Source organism: Caenorhabditis elegans, chromosome IV (assembly GCF_000002985.6).
Source record: "Caenorhabditis elegans chromosome IV".
In the NCBI taxonomy this organism is placed as follows: domain Eukaryota; kingdom Metazoa; phylum Nematoda; class Chromadorea; order Rhabditida; family Rhabditidae; genus Caenorhabditis; species Caenorhabditis elegans.
The window spans coordinates 14604763-14624205 of record NC_003282.8 but is presented as its reverse complement, the minus strand read 5'-3'; the positions used below and the strand labels follow the sequence as shown (position 1 = coordinate 14624205).

Sequence of the window (19443 nt, the reverse complement as noted above, 5' to 3'; positions counted from 1 at the left end):
TAAGATACATTTTATAAAAATTCGATGAAACAGTGAAAACTTTTTTTTTGGTGTACGAGACATCTCGAAAATAGTATAGTCTCTGCTTAATCCCATCACTCCAAAATTATAAAATCTGACTTCTAATCCATCTCTGACACCTTTTCTAGTCTGCTTAACACTTCCTTTCTGATTTCATCTGAAATTTTCTTTTCTGATCTGATTATGTATGATTCAAATTCAAAACACACAAACATTTTTCTTTGATTTCTGATTTCTTTTATTTTGAAGATTGCAAGAAAATAATATTATTATTTAATTAAATGAGACGGTGTTGTTGTGGGAGAGGGATGTACAACGGGGGAAAGAGGTGAAACGGAGAAAAATGTGAATATCACATATAGCCTGAGAGCAAAAGAGAGAGAGAGGAACTGGAAATGGGTAAAAGCGAAGAGATAGTAAAAAGTATGAAAAGATGGCAAAAAAACACCGTAGGTGCAGGAATTGGGGTGTGAAAGGACTAGACGATGAGTAAAGAGATGAACGGAGTAGAGCGAATCGTATTATGATCGGGGGTTTTTTTGGTGGAATTCTAGAAGATTCTTTGACTTAGACCGGGTTGGTAAAGAGTGTGGGTTGAAGGAAGGGCTGGAAGGATCCTGGCAAAACAGTCGGCAACGCTTTCTGCATCATCGGAAGTGTTGGCATTTGAGGTGTGAGCATTGGCTGAGTGGTTGGAAGAGTTGGAAGTTGGATTCCACTGAGCTTGATCAAATCACCCAACGATGATTGTTGCAAGCGGAGAAGAGAAAGTGTTGATTCCAACTCTGATGGCATAGAAGTCGGGATCAACTGTTGTGCAGTCTTCTGTTGTGCTTGTTGAGCTTGAAGTACGACGGAATGAAGGATGAATGAGGATAGCTCCTGTCCAGCAGACAAGTTGCTTAGCGCAGGTGGCTGTGGAGTAGCGACTCCGACTGGTTTGAATGGAGACATCTGTGGTGTCAAGATTGGTGTCTGACGCTGAAGCATCGGAGAAGTCGTCGTGGAGATTTGGAATGGCAGCATTGGACTCGAGGTCGATGGAATGTCCAGGAAAGACGTCGGCGTGATCATTGAAGGCATACAAACCGGAGTAGACATTGGAATCTGAGCAAGTGTGGAGGCCAGTGACATTTGTGGTGATGGAGTTAAAGCGATCGGCTGAGCCAATTGCATTTGTGTCACTGGCTTCACATCTTCATCCTCCTCGTTCACAAAAATTCTCATCGCAGGAATCGTCGGAAGTGTGATGAATTTGCCCTTCACCTTCTCATCAAGTGACATCTTCTTTGCGGCGACAACCGGGATGTCTGGCGTGTGAATCTGAAAAATACATGTATGAGAAATGATGAATCACAATTAGGCTAGAAAAGGGTGATGTCGACGGCTCGCCAGAACCATAGATCACTCTCTAGAACTCTCTAGAAAACTAGACAACTAACCGTTGGCGGAGCAACAAATGTGTGAGCACGCTTCCTCATTGGGCCAGGTGATGGAGATCGGGTGAATAGTTCAGGCTTTGTGAGTCTCTCCTCTTCAAGCCTCTTTCTCTCTGATGCACACTTGGCCTTCCAAATATCATAGGACATGACTGTCATGTGCCCAAGTGAGCCACTTCGTCCTTCAAGACCATTAGCTGTGGGCATTGTGGAGTTGGAACGAGTGATAGGAGTCGTCTGAAATGGAATATAGTTGAGCATGAGATTGGAAATGAGCTCAAGAGTATGAGAAGATAAAGTAATAACAGGGCTCGCGCACCTGCTCCGCCTATTCTGACAAAATGTGAGCGCCGCTGCGTGAGGAGGGAGCCAGAGCAGCGTGCGAAGAGAGAGAGAGAGAGAGAGAGCGCATGCTTTGGAGCAGGAGCAGATTAAAAACCATAAGATCAGAATTTTCCCTCTCTCACTGGTTCTGTCGTCGACGTCTTCTTCTCATGCAGCTGTTAGGTCAAGGTGCGCGTGAGAGCTATGAGCAGACTAGAATATTTTCCTAAGAAACCGCGATTTCAGAGAAAGAAAGCCAGCTAGCTATTGACAGATGCCTTACACATATGAAGTGCAAAACAAGAGTCTAGTTTAGGTGGAGAATACTTACCGATGAGGTTCTCGTCTCCGAGTCCATGTCTGGTGTTGAAGTTTTTGAGCAGAATGAGGAACGGCGGGAGAAGCCTGAAAAGTTTCGAAATATTGAATTGGAACATATTGTGTGTGTGTATGTGTTGGAAAAGAAGAAAATGGAAAGTGTTTCGCGTTTCACTGCAGAATGAGAAACAATAGAAAATCGAATGCATCTTTCTTTCTCTCGGGGGGCCCCGAGTGTGGGTATATAGGACAGGTACTAGGTGCCGGATAAAGATCAGTAGAGGGACACAAGGGTTCCGTACTTGGGAAAGGAGTCTCGCACTGGATAATGCCGCCGGCTTACGACGGAGTGAAATGGGAGACGAAACATGTTGAGAGAGAGAGAGGAAGAAGAAAGAGACGCGAATAGAAATTCGGTGATCTTTAAATCCTTCACTATTTGGTGCGACTGGTGTGTTGCTCACCTTTTTTACATTATTTTTTCATAGTCTGTGTACACTTACTCCCACTGATTCAGTCCTATTAGAAAAGAGAGAGAGAGAGAGAGAGAGAGAGAGAGAGAGAGAGAGAGAGAGAGAGAAATGAAAAAAAATGTATATGAAAGAGCAGCACACCAAAACACAGGGATCATACGTAATGTGAGCTAATGTGATTCACCATTTGCCTACGTCAACGCCATTTTGATGATTTCTAATCTCTATTCATTTATATGTAGACATCGAAAATTGAGAACAAGAAAAGTGACGGAAATCTGTTTACAGTCGAGCCGGCGGCTCCAGACACATACTTGGAATTTCTATTTCTGTTTGGCCAGCATACGCGCATACGTGCTCAATCTAACCATCGGTCAGCGGATATTCAAATGATAATTGCTATTATTTTGAACTGACACGAGATATGTGCCAACCGTCGTGAGTCATTGAGACACCAAAGCATAACTTTGTAGACAGATAAATTGAGTGGGAAAATTGTGAAAAATGAAAAGGAGAGAGAGAGAGAAAATAATTACGTATAATCAAATGCAAAAAGATCGTAGACGGGCTGCATAAGGGATCAAACCAGGGAGCTAAAACTCAAAACGGAAGACGTTCCAAGGAGTTTAGCTCAATTTTTTGAAGACAGAACCGAAATTATAATACATAAAAATGAAAATGAAGACTAGACGAAATGCCTGAAATATTCGCGAATAACAGAAGAGACAGTCGTCCTCGGGAGGCTGGGCACACAAACACATACACAGAAAAGTGATTGTGTACTGAAAATGTGAGCGCCTTTTCGTCATCCTCTCTGTGTGTGTGTGTGTGCCTTAAAATGTGAAAAAACGTGGAAAAACGAGAGGACGATGAGAACCGAGTAGACTAGTAGTTGCGAAAATCAGACAGGGCAAACGAGAAATAGTACAGATGTGATGAGAGTGTGCAGACGCAATGAGAAAGAGTGCAAGGTCCTGAAGCGACCGAAGAGAAGGGATGAAAGGGGGGGGGGGAGGAGGAGAAAGAGTTGCTGGAATGTACTAAAAACAAGTAGATGGCGAATGAGCAAAACAAAAAGGTCAGTGGAGGGTTCGAGTCGATCAGGACACACATTTTTGTATATATCAAGACGACGAAAACAAGATTCGTAGATTCGAGGGATGGAACTAGGAAATAGAATTTTCAGCGATCTAAGAACACTTGTTCTGAATATAGAATTTTGTTATTGCGGCGTTCCAAAAGTGCGACGAATTACACTGGAACGATCAGAAAGCGCAAGAATCAGGTGATTTTTGTAATGGTATAAAGGAAAAAAACTGATAACACTATCAAAAGATTAGTCTAGTACCGGTACCTACAGTCTACTTTTTTGCAAAAGTTGGGCAAATAGTTGCTTTGTTTTTGAAAAGTGAATGTCATGGGATCGAATTTTGTAGTAAACTCTTGAAATCAAAAGATCATGTCCTTTCCAAAATATCTAACAAATATGAAACATCATCGCAAACTCCAAAATAGTTTTGAAATAACACTTGATCTTTCAGTGGTTCTGCTGTCTACGTTGTTAGTCATACAGAGATTTTCGATCGCGTACGAGAAACGAACAAAACAACCGAGTACATTTTTGTGGAAATCTAGACGGAAGTTATGCATATTTGTGGGGGAACTAGGGAGTAAGCGCCAAAACACAACTGAGAAATCAGAGATCTATGGGTACTATATGGATTCTAATTTGATAGTGAAGGAGTAGGAGACAGAGATCAGGGAAAAGCTCACCTTCTTCATCGTCAACACTGGATCCGGATTCTGGAGCATGTCTCTTTGCATTCAGAGCTGCTGCCAACTCGATCTTTTCCTTATTTCTCTTGTTGAACGACTTCAGGCGCTTGTAGTTTAGCTTCTCGCACTAAAATTTGAAAATTTGAAAACAAAATAGCTCCCAGACTCTTCTAGAACTTACCGATTTGCAATTGCACAGAATATATGGGCACTGTGGTGAGTGATTCTTGAGGATCACCTTCTCGCCGTGTCCTTCGCACTTTCGGCAGTAAAGGATGCGTCCCTTTGGCTTTGGGGAGTCCATGTCTTGGGATGATGGAGAGTAGTTCTCGTTGCTGCGGTGATGATGATGATGATGCTCGTCGTCGATGGTTACAGTAGCGATGATGTGTGGGCTCATTTTACTGAAAGAATTGGGAATTTGAGATATGTACGGAAGGAGAGCAAAAGATTTTTCAAAGTAAGACTTCTTACGAACAGCGTGAAACAGGAATTCTTTTAATTTTTTAAGTTTAAAATATGTGTAAAAAACAGACCTCTAGAAACAGAAAATTGAAATATTAAAAAATTTCAATAAATTTTAAAAATTAGTGTTTCAAAACTTGAATATTCGTTGGCTAGTTATGATTTACATAATGAAGCTCCCGAAATTTCGAAAAAAATCTAATTGTCTTACTGAATTTAATGATTCACAGTAATTCTGCTAGATGCACACAGCAAATTGATGCAACATGATCACTGTATAAACTTGTGAAAATAATGAAACAGTAATTTTTCTTCAAGACATATATATTCCAAGAGTACTACAGTAATCCACAAGAGCTTAACCTTAGCTAACCTAAAATCATGAAGACTGATCAGGAATAGTGACAAAAATGGAGGAGGAGCTCCAAGGGTCAAAGCGGAAGTTACAAAGGGACCTACAAGAGAGTAAGAGAAAAAAATATGTAATTTCTTTTTTTTTTCCCATTCGAAAAAAAACACACTCGATGGGTGTGTGTTCCAGCTTCCTCGTTCCTATTTTTCCAGTCCCTAGTGGTTCAATAATCACATATGCGGGGAACACACACACACAGGGGGGTGTTCGAAGATCACTCGGGGTCTACTAGTCTGGGCTCGAAAAGCTCAAAAATTGGGTGAAAAACATGCTAACGCGAAGCAGCAGAGACACTGGAGAACACAACACAAATTGTGATCTAGAACACACACAGAGAGAAATAGATGACCAGGCGAACGGAGCACAAAACAGAAGAAGCAGAACACGGAAATGAGAGGATGGTTGTGCAAAATAAGTAGAAAATATCTAGAGGAAGTAAATTAAGACATTTTCAGACAAGGAAATAAGCGTTTAGATGGAGATAACTAGGTTACTGTAGATGATTTTTGAAAATTGGAATTCTTAATGAAAATTTACTGTTTCACAGAAAATGTTTAAGAGTTTTAAAACTGGAACTGTAATATTTATGTGATTCTATTAGTAATAAAAAAACTCACATCAGTAAAGGATTTGCAAAAATTTTAAAAATCGAAAAAAAGTTACTGTTTCACGGAAAATGTTTGATTATTTCAAAGTAGAGGCATACTACTTGTAGAACGACAGGAAAATTACGGTTTCAAATTTTGAAATTTAATAACACTTTCACTGTAAATTTTGTGAAATTTGGCATATGAATTTGATTACTGACTAAAAATAACAATTTACTCCTAATAAGAAATACAAATCAAAAATTATGTTGCGGTTATGTATACGTAAAAATTTAAAAACAGTGAAATTTTTCACTGTTTCAAAATATGCATTAAAAATGTTGTGGACTCTTTTTTTTTTGCTATTACCAACGAAGTAGGTTCATCATTTTTCAACAAAAAATATTTATGTAGATTTTTAAAATCTTATTAAAATTTTGAATTCGAATTTTTGAAATTTCAAATTTTGAAGAAAAAAATTACTGTTTCAAAATAAAAATATGAAAAGTTCACAAAGTTCAAAGTGCTTTCGACAGAATTTAAAAAATATAGAAATTAATACAAAACACATCAATTCCATAGGTACAAAGTTCCGTAAGTTCGGTTCTTTGTTGCTCCTCCTCTACTACACACGGCACACAGAAAATGAACATAAAATTGGGCGGTACAAAGTTTAGGCGGGGTGTGCAAATATTTGACCTACTCTCCACCTCCTCCCACTAACCGGGTTGAATGACTGAAGAGGTCGAAAAGTGTGTTTTTGATCACAAACTTTATCATCATCATTCTGTGACTTTTCCAGAGAAGAAAAATCTAGAAAAAGTCAAGAAAAATGATTCAAAAAAATAGGAAAAATAAGTGATCAAAAAACTGGAGTTGGGGGACCCGCAAAAACAGAGAACACAACCGCCAGACAAAACATTTCTTCTTTTTCTTCGTCTCTTTAAAGATCGCCGAGTAAATTGACAACAAAAAGCTCAAAGTTTCAGTGTTTTTCTCTTTGAAGCAGGAACAAAAATTTTCAGCTTCTTTTCAGCTGAAGCTCAAACTTTTTTAAAAGAAAAAGACATTGTGAAACAGAAAAGTTCCCATTTCTTGTAAGAAATGACTAACAAGTGACACGGCAAAAAGTGAAAGAACTGGCAAACACGTAGCCTTTGTAGTCTACAAAATGTGTCTACAAAATGTACAATAAGGTGAAACTTTTAAAGAAAGAATAGAGCAAACACTTAAAAAAAATGGAACTTTTTTCAAAATTTTGAAACAGTTGAAAATTTTTTAATCAGAATAGTTTAGTTTATTGGGACCAATACAGGGCGATATCATAGCAAAAACAAACATTTATTTGTGAATTTCAGAACTTTTTGAAACAGTAAAATATTTTTGAAACCAAAACTTTGTGGTTGTCAGCCAAGCTACAAGAAGCGACGAAAATTATTGCAATTTTCAAACTTAAGTTTTGTTTATAAAAAAAAACAATGCTCTCTGTGTAAATTTCAAAATGTTTTGAAACAGTTAATTTTTTCCAAAGTCCAAAATTTTGAATTTTTTCCGTTTCCTCCGCCACGTCATTTGCACTAATTTTGTGCTTCCGACTAACATTATACAAACATCTTCACCGGTTTTCCTAGACACCTCAAGTGGCTAAATATGTTTGCAACAAAAAAAACACGAACTTACCAATGACCAGCTCCACAAAATAATATTTTTTTTTGATTGTTGAGCCACACGAGCTCCAACCAAAAATGGCTTCTTTTTGATGATTTGGCAATGAAAGTGAGATGAAGTCTGAAAAAAGAGGAATTTCTTTAAAAATTTGCGGAGAAATTGTATAGTAAATTGGAAAGAGAGAAGCCAAAATTGTGATTTTTGAAAAAATTATGGAAAAGTTTTGCATACGAAATCTGTTTAATACGATTATTTTTCACGTGCGCAGAGGGAACCGAAAGATTAAAAGTATATATGGAGAGAAAACTGTCGGAAAATGTTGGACGAAGTTTAATCAGTGAGGTTTTGTTGAAAAGTTTAGAAGAAACATTTTTGAAACAGTGAAAAAAATTTCCAAAAAAAAAAGAGTACAATTAGAACCTGTAAATTGAAAATTTTAATCAGTGATTCTTAATGCAGAAATTCGATCACGTTTTCATCGAAAAAGCCAGTTTCCACGCAGCTTCAGATCCCAATCAAAAACGATCCAGAATGAAGTGAAGATGAGGAAATGCAATGGAAGGGAATAACGAGTGTATTAAACTAGACACAGTTCGTATTAAGGGCGTATGTAGGAGTTTCAAGGTAGAAAGAGGCCGAAGCACGGGAGATGAATATCTTGAGGGATTTTTTGGGAAGTTTCTTGACTGTAACAGGAAAAAAAAGAACCGAAGTTATTGAGAAATGAAAGTTGAAATTAGGAACATGCAATTTTGAAACAGTATTTTTTTTCCGAAAAGTTAAAATTGGTCAATTTTGGCGGGAACGGCAGTTCAACAGATTTAAATATATATTTTAGCGAAATTTATATTAACATTCCAAACAGGTAACAAATTGTGAAAAAAGTTTAGGTTTCTGGCTGTAACAGGAACAAGATGCGACCATTAATGAGAAATCAAGCTTGAACTTAGAAAAATGCGGAAAACAAATTTTTTTGGAAATTTTAGTTATTGCAACTGCACATAAAATTGTTATATTTTCCAGCGACATGGTTTATATTAAGATTCAGAACAGTTAAATAAATTGGAAATAAATTGGATTGAAAAATTGTCGAAAAAATCACCGTTTCCTTATAATAAATTTTAAAACAGTAATTTTTTTTTTTGGAAAACTTAAAATAAGATCGGATTTCGTTAATTTTTCAGTTAATTTCTCACCAACTACACTTACTACAAATACTGAATTCTTGAATGTACGTGTGAATAAAGGTTAGATCCGCCGAGTTAGATAAGAAAAACACGGTAAATGCAGAAATCCCACATTTGAACGGATTCTGCTGCTGGAGGTGGAGATATCGAGTCACAGAATGTTCATTGGGATCTTTCAGAACTACTACTAACACTTGAAACGGCGAGGAATTTTCATGGAATTTTTGAAACAGTGAAAAAAATTTCCAAATTTTAAAAATTTTTAAATTTTGACATTCAAACTTCGAAAGTTAAACTATTAATTTTTATTTCTTGATTTCAAGTTTTAAGATTTACTTCTTAAACTTCTATCCAGAAAATTGTTACTGCTACAAACTACGGCCTACGGATACTACGGATACTACGGAAATTACGGATATTCAATTGGAACTGATGTTACTCAAAAGATCCGTGATCGAGATACAGCCGGGCAGGCGGGGGGTCGCTATGATTTTTGTTGTTACTCTTATGCAAGTAAATTGCACTTTTCTGGCCCCACTAAGTAGCTCACGCTTTTGTAGAGATCAAACGCCCTCCCTGTAAAGGCGTCACATCTCGAAAAATACATGGAGGAAAAGCTGCTTGTGTTGAGATTATGATCAGAGAAAACGATGTTGAACAAGAGATCGCAGAATTTTTTGATTGGAACGAAATAGAATGAAAAACAACTGCGAGAAATATTTTTATAGAATTTGAAAAAAAAAATTGAAAAAAAATTACTGTTTCAAAATTATCACAAAAAAAATTTTGTTGCAAAATTTTTCAGTATTGAGTTATACGTCGGCAGAAAACACTTTAAAATCAAATATCAAGTTTTCTAAGAATTCACAGAACATTGTAGTCTCCAATCATAGTGCGGAAATAAGTAAAGCAGGTGGAAATTATCGAGAAAACTGAACTTCAAACACATATAACTGAAACATCAGTATCTGAAGTTACGAGATTAAAAGTTCGAAATCCTCGCCTCTTATGCTACCGAATGAAGAGATAAAGAGAACCGACATGTGCCATCAATTTGTGGGCGGAGCCTAAGGGTTTCCCCCAACTGGAAATCGTTGAATGAAATGGTGAAATGATCAACGTTTGATAATGCGATAAATCGAAGATCAGCAGACGACAAACATATAATGGATGAAAACGTGATCTTTTGAATTCTCAATTTTATAAATACTCGTTGTCATTGACAGACCCATACATACTAAGGGATGATATGGCGGCGGGATGGGGGCGGAGTTTGATCTTTCTCCAAACTGTATTTTTGTTAGTCAGCCAGAGGAGACAACATTGTAAATGTTCTTTGGAGGGTGGGCAAGCGGCTTTTAAAAGTATATTGGAGCCTACACTTCTAGTTCTGCGAATTAATTATACGTAGGACTTTTAACATATCACGACTACGGCCCCGCCCCCTCTTCATATTTTGATTTTTGGATTTTTGGATTCAATTAAAAATGGTGAATGCGAGATCAAACTTGAGAGCAAAATAACAGATGTGCAGCTTACAACCGCCTGCGCCAAAATGGCGTCAGTTTAGCTTTCTATTCGAAAAAAAAAATTTTGAAACTATTTACTGTTTCAGGAAAGTGACAAAAGTTTTTGGCATTTTGATTTTTCTAATGATGTGTTTTTTTGGAACTTCTCTAGCAAAACATACATTCTAGTTTCAAGTTATTCTTCGCATTACCAAAAGCTAGCTCCATTTGCAACTATAATCTTTTGAACTCGATATAAAATCTGCACCTGTGTGGCTGTGTTGTGTGCTTGCAATATCGCAAGCACACACTTTTTCCTTGAATCGGCAGATTTATTACGCACTTTTGCAATTTTCTAATATTTTGATCTCCGTCAGAGTTCAAGACACACTTTTGAAAAGTCTAATTGAATTACGTGCAGGTTTCCACGAAATATAAAAAATGTTCAAAGCCTAGCGCTAGACACCGTTATCAAGTTTTCTTAATTCATTTGGACGCGGATTAAATTATCAAAATCAGATCAATTGCTATTAACAGCGGGGGTTGTTGAAGAAGACAGGTTTTATCACTTTTGTTTAATTTTCTTTGTGTGGTACAGCTGATAGGGATAATGAAATAGAGGTAAAAAATTGAGAGTTGGCCTCAGGGGGCTTGAGCAAAAATGACTGGAGACTACATCCTACTTCGCCACAGACGCATTTTAAATTGGAAACTCAGGAATTGGAAATGATAATCTAAATTAATGGAGTCTCCTACAATATCTACAGTAGAATCCTGACACGAAAAGTACAAAAGAAACTTTTTTCCCTCTTATCACATTATGATTTTTCGTCGACATTACAGCTGGCATTGGCGTACGTGACGTTTGATTCAAGTTTTACACATAGAGAAACACTTGATCTTTTGATCTATTTGACATGACGACACACAACAACAATACACACACAAGTTTTTTGCAGAATAGGAAAGAGAAAAAAGACGAAAAGGACATCATGAAAAATGTATGAGACATTGAAACACGCTGAGGTGATGGTTTATCCATGAAACACACACAAACAACTTGTTTATTCGAAACGAGGCAACAATAATTTTCAATTGAAATGACGACGATTTCTCAATGATCAGATCGGCCATTTGCCACGTGAGAACAACTAAGATAAACTGTTTCTCCCGCCAACATTTTTATTTTCTCAAAGATCAAAAGTTTAAAGTCTCCTCTTTTTCTTTTTCACCCCACAAAACATTTGTACAACACTCATTCTCTCTCTCTCTCTCTCTCTCAATTCACCTATCAGTTTGTGTCTTGCAACGAAAAGTTTCCCCACTTTGCATTGATGATTGATCGGATCAAATTTCTTCCAATTTCTTTTCGTGTGATATCGATAAAATAGATGAAGAAGGAAAAAGAGAACAAACCAGATGGTGTCTGGTTTTGGATTGAAGAAGCTGCGATGAATAGGATGAAGAAGATGGAGAAGAAATAATATAATAAATGGATGGGAGGATAGATCTTTGAAAGATATACAGCGATGTGATAACCGGGGGAAAAAAGGACATAAAGAAGCTTCCAGAAACTAGATGTTCCTGTTTCGAAATATAGTCAAGAATTTGAACCTACCCAGTTATGAACGAAATTAGAATGGAATGGACAAGAAGAAGATCATGGGAATAAGTGATCTGTGAAGTTTGAAGAGATAGGAGGAAAGTAGAAAGTAGCGCCCGACAGGCCACGGGTTTTTCGAAAATCGAGGCTATGAGTAGAGTCACCCGTCAGGCGCTGAGGATCGACTGTTATGCAATTGAAAAATTCAAGGGACAAGGCCGATAATGATCTACACTATTTCAGTGGGTTGCTGCTGGCTTCAAATTCAAACGAAAACCCCGTTGTTGCAGCATACCGCCACTTTTTGATGTTTGATGTAGTTCCAATACTACCAACATCATTATCATCATCATCATCACAAAGCGGGTCAGACTATAGTAGTTTGTATATATACACACACTCACTCATATTCCGGTTTTCTACACTACGAAAAGATTCCTCTAGCTTTGGGCTTGAAGGGGGCAGTGATGACAAATTGTCTCAAGTAAACAGTCAAATAATTGAGAGGAGGTCGGGGGCTTCTTCTACGAGAAACATTGACAATAAACACGTAAGAGATCATGGAGATCAACAAGATCAGATCAGCAGGTAATGAATGATGATCAAAAAAAAATGTTTGGAATAAGAAAACATTTTTTTTTTTGCTCCTATTTTTCTAAACAGTGATGTAAAAATAATGGTAAACATGAGCTCTGACCGTTAGTGAACAAGACATCAATGAACAGGAAAGGTAAAATACAGTACAACATCTGTGGTGTCAAAAACTTGGAGAATATAGAAACCCCCCGACCGCTGGGGGGAGGAGTAGTTGTTATCAGTGTTATCACATCACACTCTCTGTCAAGTTCAAACCACCAATACAGCAACAATTTGATCTCTTCGACTATTTTTTGTTTCCTACTGATTCTCAAACCCGACCGCTGTTCTTACACGTAGACAAGCGGCGATTTTTAAGATGATAGGTTGGGGGCGGAAGAGGACCCCGTAGATGTTGGGCGCTGCACCAGTGGTGTAAGAAAGTGCCCTACGAGAAATATGGAAATGTGGCCGCGTGGCGCAATGGATAACGCGTCTGCCTACGGAGCAGAAGATTGCAGGTTCGAATCCTGCCGTGGTCGATATTTTTTTTGCTGCCACGTTTTAAAAAAAGAAAACAAGATCATGAAGAAAATGGGGTGAAAGTGCAGGAAGAAGGTGATGACCAACAGTAGGCGGAGCCACCCGGAGACTAGAGTGCAAAATGTGTGGCCTCGAGAAGAAGAAGAAGGAGGGTAAGACTGTCGTCTTGTGCGTGTCTTCCCCCTCTCTGACAAAAAGTTTCTTCCCGCCGGGCCGAAATAGTGGGCGAGTGGAAGAGGATGCGCCGGGAGAGAGAAGTTCAAAAGTTCGGCGCTACAAAATACGATGAGTGAGAGTTAAGAGTGGTGTTTCAACGAGATCGAAAAGATCGGCGGATTAGCCGTGGGGCGAGGTTGCATTGTTGAAAAGTTTGAAAGGGCATTTTGGATTTTATGTTTCTCAAAGTTTATAGTAAAAGTTTAAGTAAAAATAGAAATCTAGATCGGATCGTGGCTTGCATTTTCAAAAATCGTATACTTTCTGTGACGGCTTCCCAATGACGTCACCATGCCCTGAACGTTTTTTTTTTTAACTCCACAGGCTGAAGAACCAATGTAATCAAGAAAAGTTCACTGTTTTGAGCATATAATGAAACAGTATAAAAGTTTCCATCCAAAATCTTCTATCTTGTAAACATGTTTCCCCAAACTTTAATCAACATTTTGAAACATCATCCGGCCTATTCTAATTCCAATATAGAATTAAGTTATATACGTTATTGGTGATAAGACTGCGAGAGAACAAAGTGAATTTTGTAGCCGTGTGTGTCTGCGGTCGCTTGATGTGTCACGATGAAATCTGAAAACTTGATTTTTGAAATTGGAGAGATTTTTTGAAAAAAGAAAGAAAAGATAGATCAGAAGAATTAAATTGTTTATAGACACAAAATAAAGGTGAAATCCAGTTTCATTGAGAATATTTTAGCACGAAACTTTATTTTTGATCTACTTGGAAGATTAAAACTCCGCCCCTTATCTTGTTATCATTGATACGGTTTTATCGATAGAATTGACCAAGTAGATCAAAAATAATTTTTTGAAGCAAATTGTGATCGTTCTTTAATGCCAATTAAATTGCTATTGGAATGAGACTCTCCTAGATTATAAGAAACATGAAACAGTAAATTTTTAAAAAAAATTTTCCAAAAGGAGCTTTGCACACTTAGAACCCGCTAAATGTTGGCTGCTACCGGAAATCAACGAACTGATAAAGGATAACATCACTTTCATGCAACATTTTGCAATTGATCATTCCTGGCATATATTTGACTACAAACCACGTGACACTAAAACCACCCATAAACACAATTCTTGCACTAGCCTCACTATTTTTGGACGTTTGAACGGCCGGGTACTTTGTCATATGTTACAGATCACATACACATGATGACTAAGAAAAAAACTACGAAAAGTGTCACAAACACAAAAATTGCGAGGAGGCAAATAGTTCAAGAGACCGTTGCGATGCAGAATTTTGAATTTAACGAATTTGCGATAGGGAAAGGGAAAATTTTCAGCTGAATAAATATGAATTGGATCTGTGTGGTTTGTAGTGTTCGCCCCATTATCCCCTTTTTAAATAAATTAAAAATCAAACATCTATATGAAATTTTAGGTCCAAAAGTGCGCCGAGCCTAAAAGTAAAAGCTGCGCAAACACTGGAGAGGCGGTATTGTGTTGAGAGGAGACTGGTGGGAACATGAAACTGTGACTTTGAGGAAATTGAGATGAGTGTCATGGTTACAACACAGATCACAGTTTTCGGAGAAAGTGGATCGAACATTTTGAGAGGAAAAAAATTACGGTTTCACAATTTTCATAAGTACAATTTTTGAAGAAAGATAGGCTATTGATATCCGTGCTAAAAAAGTTTTCAAATGTTTTAAGCATACATGTTCAACTCTCAAAAACGGTAAAACTCACTATAAAAAACTTTTTTAGACATTTTTCCATTAACACATCATGAAGATTAAAGGCACAGTGTTCTATTGGATTTACTCAAATCGTGAAACGTGTAGTTTCCGAGATACATTCAAACTTTTTTTAGAGCCACAAGCATTTTTATTTTATTTTTAAATCTATTTGATGCAGTGTTTATTTTTCTGCAAACTAAAAAAACAGCAATTCTACGTGATTTCGAATTGAAAATGGAATTGATTGAAGTGTTACAGTTACTTTACAGGTTGATAAACAACGGAAGAACACACAACATACTGCAAACAGTGACTGATCAAAGTTTCGTTTTGTATACCATATTACTACCATATTACTACTCTAGTGAACTTGGAAAACTGGAGAGTAACTTAACTAAAATACGAAACAGTAATTATTTTTTCCGAAAAATCAAAGCTGAAATTGTTTTTTTTTTCAAAACTATTAATTCTGTTTCACCTATTTCACTAAACTTACTAAAAAATTGAAACTGAAGAAATTTGCTGTAAATCAAATGTGTCGTTTTCCATTGAGCCAATTTTGAAAAACATTTAAAAGAACGTAAAATAATTCTCCCACTAATTGAAAATCCCAAACTAGTTGAAAATCAAGCAACTTTGAAACAGTGAACATTTTGTTAAATTGGGAAAAAACTTGACGTGGGTTTTTTTTTTGAAATTCTTGTTCTGAAACTTTCTATTTCAACTAGAACACAGTTTTGATGGCAATTTCTGAACAATAAGCACCATAAAACGTTAATTTGCAAATTTTGCAGAGAAATTACAAGAAAAGTGGGAGAATTGAATTTCGTAAACACCTATACACAATTTGGTGGACCTATTGTAAACTTGTCAGCAGCGTAAATTGTTCATATACTAATTGTGAATCTAGAGCCGAAATTTTCAATAACAACTTGAAACGGTGCACAAAAATTGGATATTTAAAGAAACCCAAATTATTCCCTATAACAAATTACGTTGATTTAATAACAATTTGAAACCGATTCGATGTTCGATCTCACAACCAACAGAGTTGTAGGATTGTAGGCAAAAGTTGAAACTCTGAATCGAGCTGGGCGTGTATTTTGCAGCATATACTAATGACGAGTGATCGTACTGAGGAAAAACAATCAACTATTGAAAGAACCTTGAAACAGTATTAGATATCCACAGATGAACAGAGTCTTAGACTGTTTTTGATAGGCTAAGCGAAAAGTTGTCAACAAACAGAGATTTTGAACAGTGCTTAATAAGTCGTTTGAAGAGATGTGAGCAAAAATGGCAAACGTTATAATGAATTGAGAAAACTAATGGAATTGGTAAACTAAAAAAATCTACAAAAAAAGGCACCTTGAAACACGACCGAAAAATATTGCCACAGTTTGACGCGGATTTTGAAAAAAAATAGACTTTGCCAAGAGTAGGATTCGAAAGTGCAAAATGTGTTGTTATTCCTTAAGAAAACGTTGAAATAAAACAATGAGAACTTTAAAAACAACATGAAACATGACCTGAACTTTTGTTTCGAGAAAAAATACAGTGAGTCAGATTGCATTTATTTGGAAAATGGCGGAATGGTTAAATAAAACTTATTTTGTATATAGAATTGCAGACAAAATTGATACTCTGAATCGAGCTGGGCGTGTATTTTGCAGCAAATACTAATGACTGATGAGTGATCGTACTGAGGAAAAACAATCAACTATTGAAAAAACCTTGAAACAGTATTAGATATCCACAGATGAACAAAGTCTTAGACTGTTTTTGATAGGCTAAGCGAAAAGTTGTCAACAAACAGAGATTTTGAACAGTGCTTAATAAGTCGTTTGAAGAGATGTGAGCAAAAATGGCTAACATTATAATGAGTTGAGAAAACAAATGGAATTGGTGAACTAAATAAAATCTGCAAAAAGAGGCACCTTGAATCATGACCGAAAAATTGCCATATATTATTGAGGATGATGTTTCAAACAATTTTAAGCGTAGATTTTGAAAAAAAAATAGAATTTGTCAGGAGTAGGATGCAAAAGTGCGAAATGTGTGTTTGACCGACGTTGTAACGCTGAGAAAAAGATGTGAGAATTTTAAAAACAACGTGAAACATGACATGAAATTTTTCCAGGAGCCAAAAAATTACAGTGAGTCAGATTGCATTTATTTGGGAATTGGCAGAATGGTATAAATTGTAGCTTCAGAAAAAGGTGAAACAAATTATGCCGACATCATGGAACAGTGTTTCGAAAGTTGATTCACTTGACAAAAAAAACATTGAAGTACTTCAGGAGACAAGAATACTTGCCACATGGTAGAAATTTTTACTAAAATGCAAAAAAAAAAGCATGGATCTGCTACAGTATCAAGTGACAAATGAAACTGGTCTTAACAGAAACATGAAACAGAAAATTTTTGGGATTGAAAAAATTAGATCGCAGCAGTTTTAGAAATGAATAGGCAAGTTTTAGCGAGAACTTGAAACAGTAAACTAGAAAAGAGCAATTACTGCAACAAAACTCCAACACATATGTGCTGCACCCATGTTAACAAACCATTGAGAGTTCAAAAAATCACTTCGTGACATTCTCAATTAATTTCTACTTTTTCCGCCCCTCCCCCCTCCTCGTCGATTTGCCTCCCTCCGTGTCCCTCTTTCCAGTGCATACTTTCTATTACACTATAGGTGAATAATCCAACGAAACAAGAGAGGAGGATGAGGAAATCATGAAGGAAAAGAATAACCAACCAAGAGAGCCACGACAAAAAGAAGGAGCGAGAAATCAAAACACAAGATATCAAAAGAAATGTGCTCTAGAACTTTGTGTTTGTGAGAGGAAAAGGGAGGGGAGAGAGAGATATTTTGAACTCTATGATATTGGATGTAATCTAGAAAAAAAAAACATGCAAAAGAATTGCAAAGATCAAAAGATCGACACTTTGTAGCACAAATTTTATGATTTTGAAACTGATCTGTGTCGCCTTGTTTGTCCTACGAAATGTATCGCGAAATTTTTTATTACAAAAATTACAGTTTCAGGTTTTTGTTATAATCCGAATGTTTAACTGATTCACATTCTTATTGTGAAATTGGTAGGGAGTGGCAAAAAGTTAGAGTTTATTTTAAAAATTGAGAAATTGAGTTTGGAAAATATTTTTTAAAAAATTTCAACCGTTGTAAACTGTTCTCATAAATAAAATATTGAATTTGGCGAAAAATTCTTATAAGCAAGTTGAAAAAATTCAACTCTTTCAGATACTTTTGATAATACGAACTTCGAATTAATTTCTATTAATTTGAAAATATTGCACCAATGATATCATACTGTGCCAATGACTAAACCTTATCTTAAGCTACTAGGATACTCAAAAAAATTTAAAAAATGAAAATATTCCCCGCGCTACAAAAATTGGCATCCAAAAAAATTCTAGTGAGCGAACTTTGTTCAAAAAAATCAACTGTTTTAGATAGTTTTGATAATCGATTGTTCAATTTTGATACTACTACTCCTGTGTTTTGTAAAAATTTTTGGTAAAAATTAAAAAATTTTGGTAAAAATTAAAAAGACTGCGATTTGGATAAGTTATGAAAATGATACTTTTTTCTAGTCTGAAGCCTGAACAAGCCTGAACATAAGCCTAAGCCTATGCCTATGCCTAAGCCTAAGCCTAAGCCTGAGTTGATTTTACAATAAAACTAGAAAAAGTAGGAAGTTTTAAATTTCAATGTCTTTAAAAATAGTATCTAACTTTTTCATTTTGAAAATATACAAATGGAGTATTTTATGCACACTAAAACATTAGAAAAAACATCATCATTGATTAATACAAAAAACAAAAATGTTCAAATCATATGAATTTTGTGAAACAAAAATTTCTTTTCTTTTTTTCCGAAACAGTTTCAAAAAAGTACCAAAAGGTGAAAGTTGTTATGTATTATAAAAACCCGCAATTGGATTGGGTGAAAGGATGGAAAAGAGAACAAATAGTGGCGTATAAAAGAAAAGCAAAAAGGGGGGACAGGAATGGTGTTTAGTCTGAACTCTTCGCCGTGTGTGTGTGGCCCTTCTTCCCTCACCAACAAATCAAAAGATCAAAATGTTTGTATGGTGTATTGAAACGGAGTGAAAGAGAAGTGTTTGCGGAAGACGGGGCGGTAAGTTCTTGTGGAAGAAGAATAGATAGAGTTGCAAATGGGTATTATATGTATGCGAGAGAAGTGTTTTCAATTCTAAACGTTGATTTTTCGATCTTCATTCCCTTAAAAATCTATTTTCGTTTTATATAAAAAGCCCCATAAAGATCGTTTGTTTTTCTCCGAAAAAAACCTATTTTGAGCTAACTATTTAGTTTCATACGGAAGTTACTCGGTAAACATTGCTAGGTTTTGAACTTTTTGAACTTCTCTTTTTTTCGAGTGGATTTGAAGAATCTAAATTTAAATTCGAGGTTACGGTAGTTTCACCGGTTTTTGTGCCACATTCGAAACAACAGTATATGCACAAATCCCAAAGTTTTGGCCCGCTCACTTTGAAGCTTTTGGCCCGACATCTGGCGGTTTCAGCACGGCACTACGTTCAACTTGCTGTGGGCGTAACAGTGCTACTATGAGTGCGGCGTGA

General features: G+C 36.4%; 1 protein-coding gene and 58 non-coding genes across 61 annotated transcripts; 20 read left to right on the top strand and 39 right to left on the bottom strand.

Moving 5' to 3' along the window:
• Window positions 1-244: 244 nt before the first annotated feature.
• dmd-6 (DM domain-containing protein) lies at window positions 245-7603 on the bottom strand (the record flags this gene model as incomplete). 3 transcript variants are annotated; one of them, NM_001383245.2, is made up of 6 exons in its annotated part: window positions 245-1344; window positions 1464-1697; window positions 2116-2189; window positions 4349-4478; window positions 4533-4755; window positions 7496-7603. In NM_001383245.2, 5 exons carry the CDS (start codon window positions 4749-4751, stop codon window positions 589-591), a joined length of 1413 nt encoding a protein of 470 aa, NP_001370045.1. The 3 variants fall into 3 exon arrangements, with proteins under 3 accessions (NP_001370045.1, NP_001255816.1, NP_001255817.1); NM_001268887.3 differs by lacking the exons at window positions 4349-4478; window positions 4533-4755; window positions 7496-7603 and having other exon boundaries at window positions 589-1344; window positions 2116-2142; NM_001268888.3 differs by lacking the exons at window positions 2116-2189; window positions 4349-4478; window positions 4533-4755; window positions 7496-7603 and having other exon boundaries at window positions 589-1344; window positions 1464-1667.
• F13G11.144 lies at window positions 2626-2682 on the top strand. Its single transcript, NR_060152.1, has one exon. It is a non-coding gene; the product is annotated as an Unclassified non-coding RNA F13G11.144 (non-coding RNA).
• On the bottom strand, window positions 4004-4024 carry 21ur-5138. Its single transcript, NR_060151.1, has one exon.
• 21ur-6044 lies at window positions 4774-4794 on the bottom strand. The gene has a single exon (NR_060150.1).
• 21ur-6869 lies at window positions 4988-5008 on the top strand. The gene has a single exon (NR_060149.1).
• Window positions 5052-5072, bottom strand: 21ur-8115. Its single transcript, NR_060148.1, has one exon.
• On the top strand, window positions 5810-5830 carry 21ur-9910. Its single transcript, NR_060147.1, has one exon.
• Window positions 5935-5955, top strand: 21ur-15353. Its single transcript, NR_060146.1, has one exon.
• 21ur-7056 lies at window positions 5938-5958 on the top strand. The gene has a single exon (NR_060145.1).
• 21ur-9380 lies at window positions 6052-6072 on the bottom strand. Its single transcript, NR_060144.1, has one exon.
• On the top strand, window positions 6179-6199 carry 21ur-4363. The gene has a single exon (NR_060143.1).
• 21ur-14927 lies at window positions 6830-6850 on the bottom strand. The gene has a single exon (NR_060142.1).
• On the bottom strand, window positions 7016-7036 carry 21ur-8883. Its single transcript, NR_060141.1, has one exon.
• 21ur-5782 lies at window positions 7122-7142 on the bottom strand. Its single transcript, NR_060140.1, has one exon.
• A 193-nt stretch (window positions 7604-7796) lies between the features above and the next one.
• Window positions 7797-7817, bottom strand: 21ur-7501. The gene has a single exon (NR_060139.1).
• A 361-nt stretch (window positions 7818-8178) lies between these two features.
• 21ur-15486 lies at window positions 8179-8199 on the bottom strand. Its single transcript, NR_060138.1, has one exon.
• A 348-nt stretch (window positions 8200-8547) lies between these two features.
• Window positions 8548-8568, bottom strand: 21ur-10517. Its single transcript, NR_060137.1, has one exon.
• Window positions 8569-8807: 239 nt separating this feature from the next.
• 21ur-12311 lies at window positions 8808-8828 on the bottom strand. Its single transcript, NR_060136.1, has one exon.
• Window positions 8829-8836: 8 nt separating this feature from the next.
• 21ur-2513 lies at window positions 8837-8857 on the bottom strand. Its single transcript, NR_060135.1, has one exon.
• Window positions 8858-9475: 618 nt separating this feature from the next.
• 21ur-1027 lies at window positions 9476-9496 on the top strand. Its single transcript, NR_060134.1, has one exon.
• Window positions 9479-9499, top strand: 21ur-12278. Its single transcript, NR_060133.1, has one exon.
• An 824-nt stretch (window positions 9500-10323) lies between these two features.
• 21ur-7907 lies at window positions 10324-10344 on the top strand. Its single transcript, NR_060132.1, has one exon.
• Window positions 10345-12818: 2474 nt separating this feature from the next.
• Window positions 12819-12914, bottom strand: F13G11.145. The gene has a single exon (NR_060131.1). It is a non-coding gene; the product is annotated as an Unclassified non-coding RNA F13G11.145 (non-coding RNA).
• On the top strand, window positions 12827-12899 carry F13G11.t1. The gene has a single exon. It is a non-coding gene; the product is annotated as a tRNA-Arg (tRNA).
• A 514-nt stretch (window positions 12915-13428) lies between the features above and the next one.
• 21ur-10270 lies at window positions 13429-13449 on the bottom strand. The gene has a single exon (NR_060130.1).
• On the bottom strand, window positions 13432-13452 carry 21ur-1880. Its single transcript, NR_060129.1, has one exon.
• Window positions 13433-13453, bottom strand: 21ur-11392. Its single transcript, NR_060128.1, has one exon.
• Window positions 13454-13503: 50 nt separating this feature from the next.
• On the bottom strand, window positions 13504-13524 carry 21ur-15674. Its single transcript, NR_060127.1, has one exon.
• Window positions 13505-13525, bottom strand: 21ur-5888. Its single transcript, NR_060126.1, has one exon.
• Window positions 13519-13539, top strand: 21ur-14944. Its single transcript, NR_060125.1, has one exon.
• A 309-nt stretch (window positions 13540-13848) lies between these two features.
• Window positions 13849-13869, top strand: 21ur-14207. The gene has a single exon (NR_060124.1).
• Window positions 13870-13947: 78 nt separating this feature from the next.
• Window positions 13948-13968, bottom strand: 21ur-11395. The gene has a single exon (NR_060123.1).
• Window positions 13953-13973, bottom strand: 21ur-7683. The gene has a single exon (NR_060122.1).
• A 773-nt stretch (window positions 13974-14746) lies between these two features.
• On the top strand, window positions 14747-14767 carry 21ur-12400. The gene has a single exon (NR_060121.1).
• On the top strand, window positions 14749-14769 carry 21ur-14251. The gene has a single exon (NR_060120.1).
• On the top strand, window positions 14750-14770 carry 21ur-3479. The gene has a single exon (NR_060119.1).
• Window positions 14771-14847: 77 nt separating this feature from the next.
• Window positions 14848-14868, bottom strand: 21ur-272. Its single transcript, NR_060118.1, has one exon.
• A 58-nt stretch (window positions 14869-14926) lies between these two features.
• Window positions 14927-14947, bottom strand: 21ur-14991. Its single transcript, NR_060117.1, has one exon.
• A 208-nt stretch (window positions 14948-15155) lies between these two features.
• 21ur-3665 lies at window positions 15156-15176 on the bottom strand. The gene has a single exon (NR_060116.1).
• Window positions 15177-15257: 81 nt separating this feature from the next.
• 21ur-10472 lies at window positions 15258-15278 on the bottom strand. Its single transcript, NR_060115.1, has one exon.
• On the bottom strand, window positions 15259-15279 carry 21ur-14608. The gene has a single exon (NR_060114.1).
• Window positions 15280-15335: 56 nt separating this feature from the next.
• On the top strand, window positions 15336-15356 carry 21ur-14737. The gene has a single exon (NR_060113.1).
• Window positions 15357-15388: 32 nt separating this feature from the next.
• On the bottom strand, window positions 15389-15409 carry 21ur-1026. Its single transcript, NR_060112.1, has one exon.
• Window positions 15393-15413, bottom strand: 21ur-14527. Its single transcript, NR_060111.1, has one exon.
• Window positions 15414-15685: 272 nt separating this feature from the next.
• On the bottom strand, window positions 15686-15706 carry 21ur-1705. The gene has a single exon (NR_060110.1).
• Window positions 15707-15765: 59 nt separating this feature from the next.
• Window positions 15766-15786, bottom strand: 21ur-4954. Its single transcript, NR_060109.1, has one exon.
• Window positions 15769-15789, bottom strand: 21ur-11241. The gene has a single exon (NR_060108.1).
• A 131-nt stretch (window positions 15790-15920) lies between these two features.
• 21ur-1244 lies at window positions 15921-15941 on the bottom strand. Its single transcript, NR_060107.1, has one exon.
• Window positions 15942-16272: 331 nt separating this feature from the next.
• 21ur-4688 lies at window positions 16273-16293 on the bottom strand. Its single transcript, NR_060106.1, has one exon.
• Window positions 16294-16488: 195 nt separating this feature from the next.
• 21ur-6829 lies at window positions 16489-16509 on the bottom strand. The gene has a single exon (NR_060105.1).
• A 359-nt stretch (window positions 16510-16868) lies between these two features.
• On the bottom strand, window positions 16869-16889 carry 21ur-1087. The gene has a single exon (NR_060104.1).
• Window positions 16890-16997: 108 nt separating this feature from the next.
• On the bottom strand, window positions 16998-17018 carry 21ur-2786. Its single transcript, NR_060103.1, has one exon.
• A 144-nt stretch (window positions 17019-17162) lies between these two features.
• 21ur-3741 lies at window positions 17163-17183 on the bottom strand. Its single transcript, NR_060102.1, has one exon.
• A 57-nt stretch (window positions 17184-17240) lies between these two features.
• 21ur-6081 lies at window positions 17241-17261 on the bottom strand. The gene has a single exon (NR_060101.1).
• 21ur-11572 lies at window positions 17244-17264 on the bottom strand. Its single transcript, NR_060100.1, has one exon.
• Window positions 17265-17898: 634 nt separating this feature from the next.
• Window positions 17899-17919, top strand: 21ur-3359. Its single transcript, NR_060099.1, has one exon.
• Window positions 17920-18114: 195 nt separating this feature from the next.
• Window positions 18115-18135, top strand: 21ur-2216. The gene has a single exon (NR_060098.1).
• Window positions 18136-18323: 188 nt separating this feature from the next.
• 21ur-11734 lies at window positions 18324-18344 on the top strand. Its single transcript, NR_060097.1, has one exon.
• 21ur-2459 lies at window positions 18327-18347 on the top strand. Its single transcript, NR_060096.1, has one exon.
• The last annotated feature ends 1096 nt before the right edge of the window (window positions 18348-19443 follow it).